The sequence below is a fragment of the Papio anubis genome, chromosome 3, assembly GCF_008728515.1.
Source record: "Papio anubis isolate 15944 chromosome 3, Panubis1.0, whole genome shotgun sequence".
Lineage (NCBI taxonomy): Eukaryota > Metazoa > Chordata > Mammalia > Primates > Cercopithecidae > Papio > Papio anubis.
In genome coordinates, this window is record NC_044978.1 from 119,636,048 (window position 1) to 119,654,550 (window position 18,503).

Sequence of the window (18,503 nt, forward strand, 5' to 3'; positions counted from 1 at the left end):
CTAAAGCAAGTGCTCAATAAATATTTGTAGCTGAATGAACAAGAATATAAAAAGAGGTTTGGGGTGGTGGCTCATGCCTGTAATCCCAGCACTGTGGGAGGCCAAGGTGGGTGGATTCCTTGAGCCCAGGAGTTCGAGACCAGCCTTGGTAACATGGCAAAACCCCTCTCTACTCAAAATACAAAAAAAAAAAAAAAAAAAAAAAAAAAAGAATATAAAAAGAGATAAAAGGTAAGCGTACATTACTTGTAATATCTTACTGAGGAACCAATCATTCTATAAATAATGACCAGATAACCTATCTTTTCCAGTGTTAAAAGTTAAAAAAAATTAAATCATGTTTGATGAAAATCTTACTGCAGTTGAAGGCATTTAACATGACAGTCTTTAAGTGGGCTACATAGACCCCTGAAAGAATGTGAACCGGCTGGGCGCGGTGGCTCACGCCTGTAATCCCAGCACTTTGGGAGGCCGAGGCCGGTGGATCACCTGAGGTCGGGAGTTCGAGACCAGCCTGACCAACATGGAGAAACCCCGTCTCTACTAAAAATACAAAATTAGCTGGGTGTGGGGGCACATGCCTATAATCCCAGCTACGAGGGAGGCTGAGGCAGGAGAATTGCTTGAACCTGGGAGGCGGAGGTTGTGGTGAGCCGAGATCGTGCCATTGCACTCCAGCCTGGGCAACAAGAGTGAAACTCTGTCTCAAAAAAAAAAAAGTGTGAACCTAGCCTGGCATGGTGGCACATGCCTATAGTCCCAGCTATTTGGGAGGCTGAGGTGGGAAAATCACCTGAGCCTGGGAGGTTGAGATTGCAGTGAGCAAGATCGTGCCACTGCACTCCAGCCTGAACAACCAGAGTGAGACTCTGTCTCCAAAAAAAAAAAAAAAAAAAAGGTGTGAACCAGTTAGGCATGGTGGCTCATGCTTATAATCCCAGCACTTTGGGAGGCTGAAGTGGGAGGATCACTTGGGGCCAGGAACTCAAGACCACCCTGGGCAACACAGCTAGGCTGGGTTTCTTTACCAAAAAAAACTTTAAAATTAGCCAGGCATGGTGGTGCATGCCTGTAATCTCAGTTACTTGGGAGACTATGGCAGGAGGATTGCTTGAGCCCAGGAATTTGAGGTTATGATCACGCTACTATACTCTGGCCTTGGTGACAGAGCAAGGCCCTGTTTCTACAAAAGGAAAAGAAAGGGTGAACCACCTAAAACTCACCCCAAATTTCACAAGTATGTGAGCATATGTGATATTTTGTAGACAGCTTGTTGTTTTATCAGAGGCTAACAGAAGAATGGGACTCCTAAAAAGTTTAAGAACCACTAGTTAGACAAAGCATTTAAGCTGCTCCTGGTAATCTGTAGTCATGGAGAGTTATGCAGGGATGGAGTAGGGCAATGCCCTTGAAAGCTATCTGTATGTAGAAGGCTTTCCTGTCCATACGTCAAGCAACACTTAGTAAACACTTACTAAATGCAGAGCTCTACATGGATTATCTCATTCATCCCTCAACACTCATTGAAGAAGGAACGATAACATTAAGTCCATTATGCCCATTACGGCCAGAGATTAGGTCGAGGTCACATAGCTACCAAGGAGGGAGGCCAGATATCCAACTGGCTGTGATGGCTCCAAGCTGGCTCTGCTATTATTGTGAGAAGTGGATTGAAACAAAAAGTAAATGAATTCTGACTGAGGATTCCTCTAAGAAGAGCATGTTATCAGGCCAGGCATGGTGGTTCACACCTGTAATCCTAGCACTTTGGGAGGCCAAGGCAGGAGGATCACTTGAGCTCAGGAGTTTGAGACCAGCCTGGGCAGAATAGTGAGACTCTGTCTCTACAAAAAATTTTAAAAAGTAGCTGGGTGTGGTGGCGCATGCCTGTAGTCCCAGGTGTCAGGTAGCTGAGGTGGGAGGATCTCTTAAGCCCAGCAGGTCGAGGCTGCAGTGACCTGTCATCATGCCACTGTACTCCAGCCTAGGTGACAGATCGAGACCCTGTCTCATTAAAAAAAAAAAAAGCATGTTTTCTTGGCTTTATGGACATTGAGACATCATCAATTATGGTTGCTCAGTGACATTTCCCTCCTTTTTTCTAAGTTCTCCACTGTGCTCCTACAGTTGAAGTCACTGGATAAGTGATAAATCAGGTGATGTTATACTTATTTAATGCAATCAATGAAGGTTTCAAAGAGCTGAATGCTTTTTGACTATCTTATTGAAACACACTATTTCTAGGATTCTCTACAGTGACTCTTTTTGCAGAGACAACCCCTACATCCTATGGGATCACAATTCTGTGCTCCAGGTACCAGGGCTCACCCCTGGAGATTCTAATTCGGTAGGGCTGGGTGAGGCTCAAATGGCTGACTTTTTATAAAGCTCCACAGATGATTTTGCTGCACAGTAGGTCTGACATTCACTTGGTGAGTTTTTATTTTTACATAATTCTTCTTTTTAAGTGAGGCTGGCCTATATTTAATAACTTGAGAATGATTTAAAATAATGTACTTTTATAGCACTCACACAAGGGTAAATGCTAAATACTAACATGTTCTCTATCCACCTGATTCATGCTAACTTTGCCTATCTTAATTTCTAGCTCTGTTAGGCTGAATATTTAAAGAAGCATGTTTAGTGGCACTAAAACTGTATCTGTTAGCATCTTATATACTCTGAGGTCATCTTTGCTGTGGGAGGCAATATTGCATAGAGATTAAAAGTGTGGGTTCTGAAATAGAATTGCATCGGTCAAGGACTACCTTCACTCAAGGACTAGCTGTGTGGCCACAGGTCAGCTGATTTAACCTTTGTTCTTTAATAATCTCCTCTACAAAACTGAAATTAATAACAATATCTGTTGCATAAATTCACTGTGAGACTACACATATAAATTCTTTATAACATTTTGTGGTGGTAATCTCTCAACTAAGAACTCAGAATCATCTCAGAAGCTACTATTTATTTATTTATTTATTTAATTTTTGAGACGGAGTCTCGCCTGTCACCCAAGCTGGAGTGCAGTGGCGTGATTTCGGCTCACTGCAACCTCTGCCTCCTGGGTTCCAGTGATTCTCCTGCTTCAGCCTCCCGAGTAGCTGGGATTACAGGCGTGTACCACCACGCCTGGCTAATTTTTTTGTATTTTTAGTAGAGACAGGGTTTCATCATGTTGGCCAGGCTGGTCTCAAACTCCTAACCTCAAATGACCCACCCGGCTTGGCCTCGCAAAGTGCTGGGATTACAGACGTGAGCCTCCATGCCCGGCCAAAAGCTACCATTCAAATAATATTATATGCTTCCTTCCAGAAAGAAAGGGGCCTCATTAACAAATATGTGCACTGGATTTCACCTGCCAAATCTCCAGACAGTGAAAGAACCTCTGGCTGTGGCTTGTAGGGGTAACACAAACCCGTTAAAGATGAGAGAAAATAGAAGAGTAACTTTAGAAAGACTTAGTGGTTTAGTAAGCAGACTTTACCCAAGATGCAGCCATGGAGAATAATTTCTTGTTCTTTTTTGTTTGTTTGTTTTTTTGAGACAGTTTTGCTGTGTCACTCAGGCTGGAGTGCAGTGGCACAATCTTGGCTCACTGCAAACTCCACCTCCCAAGCTCAAGCCATCCTCCCCGCTCAGTCCCCCAAGCAGCTGGGACTACAAGAGCACGCCACCACATCAGGCTAATTTTTGTATTTACTGTAGAGATGGGGTTTTGCCATGTTGCCCAGGCTGGTCTGGAATTCCTGGGCTCAAACTATCCTCCTGCCTCAGTCTCCCAGAGTGCTGGGATTACAGGCATAAGCCACTGTGCTCCACTGAAAATAATTTCTACAGAAAACAAATTTGTTGCTCCCATTAATGACGGGTAGATAGAGCTATTAGGAGTGTGTGGAGGAGAAGGAAGAGACTCCTCTACTCTAATGTCTATCACATTAATAGAACGTCATGTGACATAGCCAAATTCTGAATTCTCACGTAGAATTTGGATAAATATAACGTTTGACACTTCATTCAAAGATTCTATAAACACTATAATTTTTTTCTGAAAACCACTCATTGAAAAGTCTTGCCTTTGCCTCATGGTGAGTGTGTTGGTCACCTTGTTAGCTTGATACTGCACGATATGTGGGGTCAGGGCTGGCCCCAGTTTGACATAGGCCCCTCTGTTGCTGCCAACTTCATAGTAGTTGGAGGCAGAAAAGATCGTTAATACCTACATCAAAACAGAAGAGAGAAAGGCATTCACATTCACTAGAGAAACCCTTACCCTCAATCCTATGTGGCCCAACTCAACTGCAGAGGCTGCCGTTTCTCCTAGTGCTCATCTGAGAAACCTTTCCTTCCTTCCTTCCTTCCTTCCTTCCTTCCTTCCTTCCTTCCTTCCTTCCTTCCTTCCTTCCTTCCTTCCTTCCTTCCTTCCTTCCTTCCTTCCTTCCTTGTCATCGATGCTAACAGGGCAAGAGTTGTGACCCAAGTCATAGAAATTTGAATTCCGATAGTTTCACAATGTATCTTCTTCACATTTTTATCCCAACTGAAAATAGCAGGGGTCATAGAAAACACCATATTTGCTTCAACTTAGAGGCGAGCTGGGGCTGATAAACCAGGATGGCCATTGCAATGAGGAGGAAAATCAGTTCTGAGAGCTGATGTGGTGCCTTAAAGCAGAGTTTCCTACGGATGGTTGTGGCTCCTCAGATGCTGTATGAAAAAAGTTTTCACAGTCAATACCTTGGGAAATGCTAGATACTGTATCTCTTCCTGAAAATTTACAGTGGTAGGAAACTAAAGGTTCTTAGAAGTCCTGCAATAAAGAAACTTGTACAGTATAACCTAGTGGTATTGGGAGAGACAAATATTGTAGGATTTGGAGATGTCCAAAGATCAGTCAGGATGTTAATTGTGCTCCTGAGAAGACAAATGATGCTGAATCCCTGCCTGGGGAGCAGTGCAGAAATCCAATTACCCTGTAGGCTTTTTTGAGACATGTGACAGTGAGCCACATGACCTGAAGAATAGAGGTGTGGCTGGGAAAACACAGGCCTTGTATTTCCATTCATAAAACGGGACCATGTCACTCAGGCTATTGGTGGACAGTGGCCTCAATCAAACTTTGGGTATTAAAGAGGCTATAAGAGTCAAGGATAAATGACTGTAAAGGACCTAGTTGCTTTGAGCAAGTGGGTAACAAATACAAGGTCTGTAGGTTGTTAGAAACTGAGAGCCTTTGCTCATCCCGACCTGAGCCCTTTGGACTACTTCGGTGACACACAAGCCTGTGCTGCTGCAGAGGGAGCACCCACCTTGCGGTTGTGACAGAATTCATAGCCTTCAGGTTTGCATTCGTGTGAACGGATCAGGAATTGCAGGTTGTATTTTTGTAGCAACTGTTGTGTCACATCAGGCCCAAAATAACAGCCTCCTCCTCGAATAGTGTTGGCCTTGCAGCCCTCTTGAGCCATGGGATCACTCCACAGGATATCTACAACCTGAGAAAACCAAGAGATGTTTTCCTTCCCCAAAACTAGATACATATTCATCCACAGGCATTCAAATGAAAAGAAGAGGAGGAGGAGGAGGAATAAAAATAAGTGAATAAATGTCCATGCAAGAAATATTTGTCATACATTTATATTTTGGACCTCTAAGGTTCCATAATTTCATATTACTCACAAAATGAATGTGTGCATGTATACATATTCGTTGACAAGTATATACCCACTTTCTTGAAAATAAATCTGATATGAAAGTTCAATATGTAAAACAGATGAAGTTGCCCTGCTAGAAGCTTTGATCATGGCCAGTAGTCTTCAGTCAGTGCCAGTGCTCCAGACTCCTGGACGTTTGCCCTAAAGAGAAGGCACAAGTCCAGGGACTGGCAAGAGAGTCTCTTGCATATTCACAAGATTCCAGATGTGGTCCTGGGAAAGCGCAATTGGCATTTTATTTCTTAAAGTAGTTTAAGAATTTTTTTTTCTTTTTTACAAATTGCAGAGAGGGCCAGGCTGTAATCCCAGTACTTTGGGAGGCTGAGGTAGGTGGATCATTTGAGGTGAGGAGTTCAAGATCATCTTGGCCAACATGTGAAACCCCATCTTTACTAAAAATACAAAAAAATGAGCCAGGCATGGCAGTGCAACACCTGTAATCCCAACTATTGGGGAGGCTGAGGCAGGAGAATCACTTGAACCCAGGAGAGGGAGGTTGCAGTGAGCCAAGATCGCACCACTGCAGTCCAGCCTGGGTGACAGAGACTCTACCTCAAACAAACAAACAAACAAATAAGTAATTGCAGAAGAGCTGAGCAATTTTTCTAACACTTCAGATTCTACCCTATTATTAATACTCAGGAAGACAGTAACTGCCAGTCATACACTACTCAGATGAAATAACCGAATAATTTTGGTTATTGACATTTAATACTTTCGTTTGTTTTTTGTTTTTTGTTTTTTGTTTTTTTGAGACAGGTCTCACTCTGTTGCCCAGGCTGGAGTGCAGTGGTGTAATCTCAGCTCACTGCAACCTCCACCTCCCAGGTTCAAGGGATTCACCTGCCTCAGTCTCCCGAGTAGCTGGGATTACAGGCGTGTGCCACCATGCCCGGCTACTTTTTGTATTTTTAGTAGAGACCGGATTTCACCATGTTGACCAGAGGCTGGTCTAGAACTCCTAACCTCAGATGATCCTTCCGCCTCGGCCTCCCAAAGTGCTGGGATTACAGGCATGAGCCACCACGCCCAGACAACATTTAATGCTTCCTAAAAGTACTTTTGTAAAAGAAAACCTTCATCTGATTTGTAAATATCGAGACATTATCACTGAGTCAGTTTGCAAAAGGAAAGATCTACACTTTACAATTTCAATTCTAAATTGCTGTTGAAGCCCAGATCAATAACTCTGAGAGAACATAACCTAAATGCACCATCTCTTTTTCTGAGGCTTCTAGACTCAGAGTCAGCTGCAACTTCTCTTTCTCACTACCCTCCATCCAATCAATCAGCAAGTTCTGCTAATTTTAGCTCTTAAATAATTCTGAATTCATTTCTTTATTGGGTGAACTACATGAGATTGCCATTCTTATAGGTCAGAAATGGTTGAATACCAGCAAGTTCCTATAATTCTGTTAACAGTACTGCAGGCCAGGCACAGCGGCTCAGGCTGGGTGCAGTGGCTCACGTCTGTAATCCCAGCACTTTGCGAGGCCAAGGTGCATGATTGCTTGAGCCTCAGGAGTTCAAGACCAGCCTGGGCAACATGGTGAAACGCTGTATCTTCAAAAAATACAAAAATCAGCCGGCCATGGTGGTGCACACCTGTAGTCCCAGCCATTGGGGAGGCTGAGGTAGGAGGATCATCTGAGCCTAGGAAGTACAGGCTGCAGTGAGTCATGATTACGCCACGGTACTCCAGCCTTAGCAACTGCAGTGACTTTGTCTCAAATTAAAAACAAACAAACAAACAAAAAAAAACAAACAAGCTCACCGTAATCATCTCCCACCTGGATGGCTACAACCTTTTCAGGGCTCTCTCTGCCATAGTCTTCGTCAGTGAAGTCGGCTGCCTGAGCCATCTATTTTGGCAAGTAATGTTAGCGCCTACTCAATATCCATTATCCTCTTCCTTCTTCCATACTGACAGAACTCTGGGTTTAGGGTGGCAGGGTGCCTTGCTGCATACTACTTACTCTCCAAGTCTCCCCTGCAGCTAGGAGGGGCCATGTGACATAGTTCTAGAGATCTGGGGACAGCTCTTGCCTGGTAACAGAGAAGAGAAGCTGCTGCCTAGCCCTTTTGGCCTTGAACTATGGCAGCTATATTGCTGACACATTAAAAAAAAAAAAAAACACACAATAGCATCCAACAAATCATAGCTTATCTTCTTACCCTATTGGTGCTCAATCACTAACCAAAGTATTATCAGGCAATAGAGCCTAACCGCCACACGTCCTCATCTTTTATAAAACTCTAAAACATGAGAGTCATTAGGCAAATACTAGGGTCCTTCTGGGGTATTGTAACTCCAGAGAGAGACAGAAAGAGGGGCCTCAAAACATACCCTGAGTTTCCATGGAAGGAACGGGTTTGACCTGTTGGCAGCCACATGCTAGGAAGCAGCGCCTGGCCACGCTCACCTGCCTCCACTCCTCCTGAGTGGGCTTCTGCAACTCTCCGGCTTCAGAGTCTGCTTCTGAGGCAGAGCGGGAAGCCTCCTCTTTCTGTCCGGTCACCAGGAGGCCTGCTTGCTGCCGGCACCGCTCCAGCTCCAGTTCCACCGAGCTCCGCACCTGCCGGGAGAGCTCCCGCCCGTCCAGGCAACCGCCGCAGGGGATGCTGGAGGACCTGTTGGTTTTGTGGGCCTTGTAGGAGCTGAGCCGAAGGGGTGAAGACGGAAGAGAGCGGCTTTGTGGGAGAAACCATGGGATGGGTTCCTGTGCAGAGCTCTTCCGGTTGGCTTTTCCCTTCTCCTCCATCTGCTTCTCACTCTTCTGTCTCGTTTTGCACCTCATGGTGGAAACTATCTAAACATGCCAGAAAGAGATACAGATGCTGGAATGAAACTGTAGGCCCAGTCCGGTGTGGTGGCTCACTCCTATAATCCTAGAACTTTGGGAGACTGAGCCCGGCGGATCACTCAAGCCCAGGAGTTCAAGACCAGCCTGAGCAACATGGCAAGACCCTGTCTCTAGAAAAAATACAAAAAATGAACTGGTCATGGCGGCACATGCCTGTAGTCCCAGCTACTAGGGAGGCTGAGGCAGGAGGATCACTTGAGTCCAGAAAGTCAAGGTTGCAGTAAACTGAGATTGAACCACTGCACTACAGCCTGGTAACAGAGGGAGACCCTAAGGAAAGAAAGAAAGAAAGAAAGAGAAGGAAAGAAAAAGGAAGGAAGGGAGGGAGGAAGGGAGGGGGAGAGAGAGAGAGAGAAAAAGAAAAGAAAGAAAGAAAGAGAGAGAGAAAAAAAGGAAAGAAAGGAAGGAAGAAAGAAAAGAAAGAGAGAGGCTGGGCGTATAATCCCAGTACTTTGGGAGGCTGAGGAAGGTGGATCACCTGAGGTTGAGAGTTCGAGACCAGCCTGACCAACACGGAGAAACCTTGTCTCTACTAAAAATACAAAATTAGCTGGATGTGGTGGCACATGCCTGTAATCCCAGCTAGTCGGGAGGCTGAGGCAGAAGAATTGCTTGAACCTGGGAGGCGGAGGTTGCAGTGAGCTGAGATTGCGCCATTGCACTCCAGCCTGGGCAACAAGAGTGAAACTCCATCTCAAAAAAAACAGAAAAAGAAAAAGAGAGAGGGAAAGAAAAAGAAAGGAAGGCAGGAAGGAAGGAAGGAAGGAAGGAAGGAAGGAAGGAAGGAAGGAACTGGAGGCCCTTTGAGAGTACCGCTTTGACACCCAGATGAGTCCTAAACACTGGTGCCCACAGACAAGTGCTGGTCTGTTCACTGTTTGTTGCTGGCTGAGGACAAGGTAAGTGCAGCACTGAGAGTAAGTCTGAGAAACATTTATAGCAATATGATATTGTCACGACAGTTAAGCACATGATCAGCGGGCTTGTATCTTTTATTTGTATTTCCTTTTTCTTTTTTTTTTTACTTTTATTTTAGGTTTGGGGGTACATGCGAAGGTTTGTTACGTAGGTACCCACATGTCATGGGGAATTATTGTACATATTATTTCATCATTTTTCTAATAATTCACATTTATTGTATTTTACAAAAGTACTGATCTGCAACAAATTGGAAGTTTATAAAACCTGGTCCTTCACATATAATTTGAGAAACACTAACCTAGGTCATCATTTCTGTCTAGGAGACCAGTGATTTTTTTTAGACAAGGATAGGAAAGGGCAACTCTCTCTCAGGCCAGTCCTCATTGACTTTCCTGTCATTCCACAGATGCTAAAACAAAGAAAAAGAATCAAAGTATATGGGTGAGAATTAGGAAGAGGAGAAACTTGACTCTTGCTGCAGAGGAGGCAGCACTTAATGGTACTTTAGAGGAAGTGCTCTTGTACCCATTACCTTACTTGTTGGGGAAGGACAGGGGAGGGGAGGGAGCTCCTCTTTTCAGCCTGGACCTAATCAGAAAGACACTCCTTGCCACAGGGGATTGAATAGTCCCTCTCACTTGTGGTCATCATGACACTGGAGCTGGGTTGAGGACATAAGTGGCATGAATTCTGATCATGGGAAAGAGAGGGGTCAGGCCACAAAGTAGATTGGAGCAGCGAGCAGAGAGAGCAGCCATTCCTGGCATTCCTGAGTGCTACGGTGAACCCTGAGGGGGAAGACTTCCATGGGATATCCACAACAAAGGGCTTGTTCACAAAGGGAACTCTGTGTGAGCTCATAGCCAAAGAACAAGAATTTTCTGCAAATAGATCTACGGACTGTGATACAAGAAAGTCATGTCCCAGTGTGGACTGGCTTAGGGCAAGAACAAAGAAGGACACCCAGAGAGGGGCAGCAGAGCTGACTGATGTTTGAAGGACAGTCCAGAGTGAAGAGAATAGAACAGAGCTATTCTCTGATATTGGACAAGCATTAATCACTTTCTAAGCAGCTCCAGTCTTGGACATAGTGCAAATCCACAAAATGTAAACCAACTCATAACCACCTCCTCGCTCCTTGTTGGCGCGCAGTGAGGGCCAGTCCACCAGTCCCACCTCTTCCGACTCTCAAGTATTTTATTATTATTATTATTTTAGATGGAGTGTCGCTCTGTCACCAGGCTGGAGTGCAGTGGCGCGATCTCGGCTCGCTGCATCCTCTGCCTCCCAGGTTCAAGTGATTCTCCTGCCTCAGACTCCCAAGTAGCTGGGGCTATAGGTGCGTGTCACCAAGCCCAGCTAATTTTTGTATTTTTAGTAGAGACGGGGGTTTCACCATGTTGGCCAGGATGGTCTCTATCTCTTGACCTTGTGATCTGCCCTCCTCGGCCACCCAAAGTGCTGGGATTACAGGTATGAACCACCGTGCCTGGCCCAGGTAATTTTATTTTAAGGATTTTATTATCTGCTTCAAGCAGCATCCCTAACTTAAGGAGATTAATAGTGTTATTATGTTTTCAGTCTTTTCCAAATAGGCGCTGTTCTGGGCACTTTCTGTAAATTAGTTGATTAACCCTCATACCAATCCTATAAGATAGCGTCTTTTATAGTACAGATAAGAAAACTGAGGCACAAAATACTAAGACTCTTCCAGGACTGAATCCAGATAGTCTGCCTCTGGAGCCCATACCTCTCTGTACTTCTCTCCCAAGTAGTCCTTGGACTGTATCATTTGCTGCATCACCCTCTCTCCAGACCTTGGCAAACCAAATACTGGGAAGTTAGCTTTTTGCTAAGCCACAGAAAATAAACTTCTCTTTAGCATTCTTTCCTAGAGTTCCTTCTTCTCTGTTTACAAAATTAAACATGATTCTTCCCATGAGATAATTTGCTGTACTGTGGCTTGCTGTCTCTGCCTCCAGACATACAAGCAGCTGGTCAGAACGTTTGAGTTGAAAGTTTGTGAGAAACATCAAGATACAACTGATGGCTAAGTGTGGCCGCTCATGCCTATAATCCCAACACTTTGGGAGGCCAAAGTGGGAGGATTACTTGAGCCCAGGAATTCAAGACCAGCCTGGGAAACATAGTGAGACCCCATCTCTACAAATAAACTTTTTTTGAGACGGAGTCTTGCTCTGTTGCCAGGCTGGAGTGTAGTGGTGTGATCTTGGCTCACTGCAGTCTCCACCTCCCGGGTTCAAGCGATTCTCCTGCCTCAGCCTCCTGAGTAGCTGGGACTAAAGGCGCGTGCTGCCACGCCCGGCTAATTTTCTTGGATTTTTAGTAGAGATGGGGTTTCACCATGTTGGCCAGGATTGTCTTTATCTCCTGACCTCGTGATCTGCCCGCCTCGGCCTCCCAAAGTGCTTGGATTACAGGCGTGAGCTGTGGTGCCCGGCATAAAATTTTTTTTTTTTTTTTGAGACGGAGTCTTGCTCTGTTGCCCAAGCTAGAGTGCAGTGGCATGATCTCAGCTCACCAAAACCTCTGCCTCTGGGGTTCAAGCGATTCTCCCGCCTCAGCCTCCTGAGTAGCTGGGATTACAGGTGTGCGCCACCATGCCTGGCTAATTTTTGTATTTTTAGTAGAGACAGGGTTTCACCATGTTGGTCAGGCTGGTCTCAAACTCCTTACCTCGTGATCCGCCCGCCTCCGATTCCCAGAGTGCTGGAATTACAGGCATGAACCATCACACCCGGCCCTCTACAAATAATTTTTAAAAAAATTAGCCAAGCATGATTGTGTGTGACTGTAGTCCCAGCTACTCAGGAGGCTGAGGCTGGAGAATTGCCTGAGCCCAGGAGGTCAAGGCTGCAGTGAGCCGTGATCGTGGCATCACACTCCAGCCTGGGTGACAGAGTGAGACCCTGTCTCAAAAACAAACAAACAGAAAAAGATAAACAGATGTGTAAGTGAAAACACTGAGTTTGGGTGTACAGGGACACACAGAAGTTTCTAGTTGCCAAACCACAAGAAGTCATATCCTTACTTGCTAAATAGTATCTAAGTCTAGAAACCACACATTAGGGTGGCAGAGTAACAAGAAACCTGGGTCTCTGGACAACTTCATAGAACCAAACTGCCATTTCAGCCAACAATCGCCTATTCCAGGATTCAAACCCAGGTCTGTCTGACTCTAAAGCCATATTCTTTCATTTCATATACGTCTCATATACATAGACTTTCATATCCATATCCATTAGAATTGCCGAAAGTTGAAGTAGACTGATTGTGTGGTGATGAGTTCCCTGTCTTTGGAACTTCCCAGGAAAATGTTGTTATGGATGTTGTAGCAGCATTTCCTGTGTGGGATGAGTCAAGTTTAAGAGTTAAGTGAAAGAAAATAGAACCTTTGCTTTCTAGGTTTTCATTTCCAAAATGAAATGGGAAATAGAAATCTATTGTTATTGGTAAATCATACATTCTGTCTCACACTCTTCCACTGCCAACCCCAACACATTCTGGTTATTGTGTGTTCCTTTAGGGCAGGCACCATCTCTGTTTCATCTTTTTATCTCCCTAACACTTTCTTTGCACATAGTAAGCACTCAAAACATACTTGTTGAGTTTAACTGAAATTGATCTTCATCTTTTTTTCTGCCAACTAGCACGCTCTCTGAATGTAGCAGTAGGCACTAAATTACATATTTCTTGACTTTAATTGAAGGTAATATGAATTATTTGGGAAACGTAGGCTCTTTAGGTGACAATGATTGAGAGGTAGTGTTTAGAATTATCTAGATCCAATGGCAGATAACACGGCACTGGTTGCTACTCCCCACTAGCATGTACATGGTAGACATGACAAAGTGACTGCAGCACACTTGCCCCCTAGCCCAACTGCAGATTCTCAATCTTTTTTTTTTTTTTTTTTTTTTTTTAGAAATAGGTTCTCGCTGTGTCCCTGCAAGATGGAGTGCAATGGCAATCAGAGCTCACTGCAGCCTCCCAAGTAGCTAAGACTACAGGGCCATGCCACCACTCCCAGCTAAGTTTTTAATTTTTTTGTAGAGACAGGGGTTTGCTATGTTGCCCAGACTCATCTCCAACTCCTGGTCTCAAGCAATCTTCCTGTCTTCTAAAGTGCTGAGATTATAGGTATGAGCCACTGTGCTCAGCCTCCATACCCTTAACAGCCTCCACACTCTTAGCCATAATGAGTTGACTGCAGTCAGCATGTGAGACAACATTTACGTTGGCAATGAGACTGGGCATTATGGTGAAATTTGTATTATTTCATTAACCACTACCTTGTTCCTCTCTATTTTGTCCAAAAGCTCCAGATCAGTTATGTCTGACACCCCACCATGAAGAATTAGAACTTTCTCATCTATCAGAGTGGCCAGTGGAAGCCAACAGAAAACATCTTGCAGGGTTCTTAGTATTTCCTTCCCATGTATCTGGAAAAAATGATATGAACAAAATGTCATCAAATAATTCACTCAACTTATCTGAACTAAGAGAAACTTTTGTCTTTAAAGGCAGCGCACCTTGTATTTGTTCATCACTTCCTTGGTGAAGCCATATCTAGATTTAGAAGCACAAATAGATATTAGAGTAAATTCGGTGACAATAATCAGGGCATAATCACATTTTCAGAAGAATGCATATTCTGGGTATATGTACTTAAATACATAGAAAAGGGACTGAGGAATAATCACCAAAATGTTTACAATTATATCATTATCCCTGGGTAGATAAATTATGTGATATTTTAATTTTCTTCCTTTTGCTTATCTGTATTTCCTACTTGACTATCATGAATCTCTATTGTTTATATGATAGAGTATGTGTATGCAAAAACAAATTCAATGGTTTCATTGGAATAGTAAAATAATGTGTAAATTAAAAAAAAAAAATCTGGGCCAGGCACGGTGACTCACGCTTGTAGTCCCAGCACTTTGGGAGGCTGAGGTGGGTGGATCATGAGGTCAGGAAATCGAGACCATCCTAGCTAACACGGTGAAACCCCGTCTCTCCTACAAATACAAAAAATTAGCTGGGTGTGGTGGCAGGCGCCTGTAGTCCCAGCTATTCGGGGCGCTGAGGCAGAAGAATGTTGTGAACCCAGGAGGCGGAGCTTGCAGTGAGCTGAGATCGTACCACCACACTCCAGCTGGGCGACCCAGCAAGACTCTGTCTCAAAAAAAAAAAAAAAATTCTGGGCTGGACGCAGTGGCTCATGCCTGTTATCCCAGCACTTCGGGCGGCCAAGGCGGGTGTATCTCTTGAGGTCAGGAGTTGGAGACCAGCCTGGCCAACATGGTGAAATCCCGTCTCTACTAAAAATACAAAAAAAATTAGTCGGGCATGGCGGTGGGTGCCTGTAATCCCAGCTACTTGGGAGGCAGAGGCAGGAGAATTGCTTGAAACTGGGAGGTGGAGGTTGCAGTGAGCCAAGATCACGCCATTGCACAGCCTGGGCAACAAGAGTGAAACTCCATCTCAAAAAAACATCTGACTGTGTGTGGTGGCTCACGTCTGTAAATCCCAGCACTTTGGGAGGCTAAGGGGGTGCAGATCACTTGAGGTCAGGAGTTTGAGACCAGCCTGGCCAACATAGTGAAACCCTGTCTCTAATAATAATACAAAAATTAGCTGGGCATGGTGGTGCACTCCTGTAATCCCAGCTACTTGGGAAGCTGAGGCAGGAGAATCACTTGAACCCAGGAGGCAGAGGTTGCAGTGAGCTGAGATCGTGACTGCACTCTAGCCTGGGTGACCAAGGGAGACTCTGTTTCCAAGAAAAAAAAAATTTTTTTTAATGTTATATATTGTGTATTCTGCTTTTTTAAAAAATTGGAAAACTAGTTTTAAAGTCATTTAACAAATAAGAAGTTCTGGAGAAATAATGTTTTACAATCACAACAAACAAACATCAACTACCCAAGCATGTTTTGACTTGTACCGTAAGTTCACCATATGGTCCTCATGGTTTCCTCTGTTAAGATGGAACTCTTTGGGGTAAACCAGCATGAAGGCAAAAAGAATCATCAGGATCTCTACTGAATCTTTGCCTCGATCCACAAAGTCACCGTTGAACACATAGGACCGTTCTGGTGATGGGAGGCCATTCTTTTCAACAAAGAGACCCGTCAAAGAATGAATGAGAGGAAGGAAATAGGAAATTAGGTTAAAACCAATAGGCATTTGACAATCACATCTAACACCAATTCTCTGCTTTCTAGGTCTCCTCAAGCATGAAACATCAGTAAATGATGGAAATAACTTCTATTGATCTTATATTTCCTTTCCAGAGAGGCTAAGGTTATGAGATGCTCCTTTAGACAAAGCCTGAGTGTTGCCATGTGGTGTGGAGCAAAGGGCACCAAACTTGTGATGCGAAGGCCAGTTTTAAGTTCTGGCCACAGAACTATCTTTAACTAGAAATAATAATGCCTGCCATAGATTTCTCAGGATTAAACAAGATAATGCATTGGAAAATGCTTTGGGAAATGTAATATGTGTAGAAAGTAATATTCCATTAAAAAAATTATACTCATCTCCCTTGTTATATGTTCTACACATTATAACTAAAATATATATGAAAATAGCTTTTGGTTGTTTTGATAATAATCAGTTTTCTTTTTTTTTTTTTTTTTTTGAGATGGAGTCTTGTTCTGTCGCCCAGACTGGAGTGCAGTGGCCAGATCTCAGCTCACTGCAAGCTCCGCCTACCGGGTTTACGCCATTCTCCTGCCTCAGCCTCCCGAGTAGCTGGGACTACAGGCGCCCGCCACCTCGCCCGGCTAGTTTTTTGTACTTTTTAGTAGAGACGGGGTTTCACCGTGTTAGCCAGGATGGTCTCGATCTCCTGACCTTGTGATCCGCCCGTCTCGGCCTCCCAAAGTGCTGGGATTACAGGCTTGAGCCACCGCGCCCGGCCCAATCAGTTTTCTTTATGTAGAAGAAAGAAAATCAGTTGCTGAATAGTTATTTATTTATTTATGTTTTAAGAGACAGGGCCTCACTATGTTGCCCAGGCTGACCTCAAACTCCTGGCCTCGAGTGATCCTCCCACTTTGGCCTCCCAAAGTGCTGGGATTACAGGCATGAGCCACTGCACCTGGCCCCTTCTAGTTATTAATCGAACATTTTATATTTGTTAAATAGATTGCAAAAATTTACTAGAATATAATGCAGTGCTGACTTTTCTATTATGTATTTGCTGCAGCAGAGTAGCAAATATTATTAAAAATAGTATTTTAGGCTGGGCGCGGTGGCTCATGCCTGTAAGACCGACACTTTTGGGAGGCCGAGGTGAGTGGATCACTTGAGCTCAGCGGTTCCGAGACCAGCCTGGCCAACATGGTGAAACCCCGTCTCTATAAAAAATATAAAAAATTTGGCTATCGTGAGACACGTTAGTTTTACCCTACTGATGATCTGTTGTTGCCAAGGTAATCCTGCTGGGTATGAACCCGCAGGTTCAGACATTTGGTGTATGTGCTTGGCTCAGGAGCCAATGGGGCGAACCTACCATCTGTGGGATTTTGACTGAATGCCTCTAAGTCAGAATCCCGCCCAGGCGGAACCATAGGGCAGCGCTGCGGGGCCTCGGTTGGCCTCAGAGCCTCTGTTGGCCTCGGATAGCCGGTCTCTCAATGGCCTGGGATAGCCGGTCTCCCGCCCTCCCGGCCGGCGGGCAGTTCAGCCCCGCAAGCGCACAGGGACCCGCACAGGTTTCCCAGGAGAGTCCCTCCTCCTGGGAAACCGGGTGCAGCAGGAAAGGCAGCAGCCCCCTCGCCCGTCACGCAACGCACATTCGTGGGGAACCTGACATTAAACCATTCGTAGATGACCTGCTTCTGGATCGGGATTTCGTACTGAGCAGAGCAGCTCCCTCGCTGTGATCTACTGAAAGTCAGCCCTCCACACAAGGGTTTGAAATAAATAAATAAATAAATAAATAAATAAATAAATAAATAAGGACATGGTGGCATGCACTAGTGGTCCCAGCTACTCGGGAGGCTGAGGTGGGAGGATTGCTTGAACCTGGGAGGCCAGAGGTTGCAGTGAGCCTAGATCTCACCACTGCACTCCAGCCTAGGTGACAGAGTGAGACCCCCATCTCAAAAATAAAAATAAAAATAAAAAATAATATTTTAAAAATTCAAGTAATATTTAAGCATTTGTTCAATTGATACTGAATTTGAGCTTCTAAATTAAGCTTCAGAGCAAGAAAGTAATTTAATTTGAATATTCATACCTTATAAAATATAAATATTAAGTCATCCAATTGGCCATGTAAGTCTCCTAACAAAGACAGAAAAAGAATATCAGTTCTGATTTTTCCTTACCAGTGCTTCTAATTTTTATTATAAGAAAGAAAATACCCAGAAGAATCTGACAACAAAACCCTACAGTTACTAAGTTTTCCATATGTAAGATAAGGATAAATATAATTTCTCCTTATTGCAGAGATAGTATTGAAAGTAGAAGGCGGCCGGGCGCGGTGGCTCACGCCTGTAATCCCAGCACTTTGGGAGGCTGAGGCGGGTGGATCACGAGGTCAGGAGATCGAGACTATCCTGGCTAACATGGTGAAACCCCGTCTCTACTAAAAATACAAAAAACTAGCCGGGCGTGGTGGCGGGCGCCTGTAGTCTCAGCTACTTGGGAGGCTGAGGCGGGAGAATGGCGTGAACCCGGGAGGCGGAGCTTGCAGTGAGCCGAGATCACGCCACTGCATTCCAGCCTGGGAGCACAGCGAGACTCCGTCTCAAAAAAAAAAAAAAAAGGTAGAAGGCATAATATTTTTTCTGCCTGATTATTGTAAATAGTAAATGAGCTACATTTTTATTGAAGCAAAGATGGGACACAACAATGCAGGGTTGCAAACCTAGATGAGAACTGGAGAGATTTTGCCCATGTTAAAGTAGGAAGCAGCTACTCACTTATGAGCCAGTGTTAGAAGATTTTTCAGGAGACTTTTAAAGCA

General features: G+C 44.4%; 1 protein-coding gene across 1 annotated transcript in view; it reads right to left on the reverse strand.

The window, feature by feature from the left end:
- PPEF2 (protein phosphatase with EF-hand domain 2) overlaps window positions 1–18,503 on the reverse strand; it is a 35,553-nt gene that overhangs the window by 7,788 nt on the left and 9,262 nt on the right. Inside the window, exons 6-12 of the mRNA XM_009206921.4 lie at window positions 17,772–17,818; window positions 15,471–15,637; window positions 14,053–14,089; window positions 13,813–13,962; window positions 8,138–8,524; window positions 5,310–5,495; window positions 4,077–4,219 (exon numbers count right to left, since the gene is read on the reverse strand). Of these exons, the coding sequence (XP_009205185.1) occupies window positions 4,077–4,219; window positions 5,310–5,495; window positions 8,138–8,524; window positions 13,813–13,962; window positions 14,053–14,089; window positions 15,471–15,637; window positions 17,772–17,818 (1,117 nt within the window). The remainder of the gene's footprint in view (window positions 1–4,076; window positions 4,220–5,309; window positions 5,496–8,137; window positions 8,525–13,812; window positions 13,963–14,052; window positions 14,090–15,470; window positions 15,638–17,771; window positions 17,819–18,503) is intronic.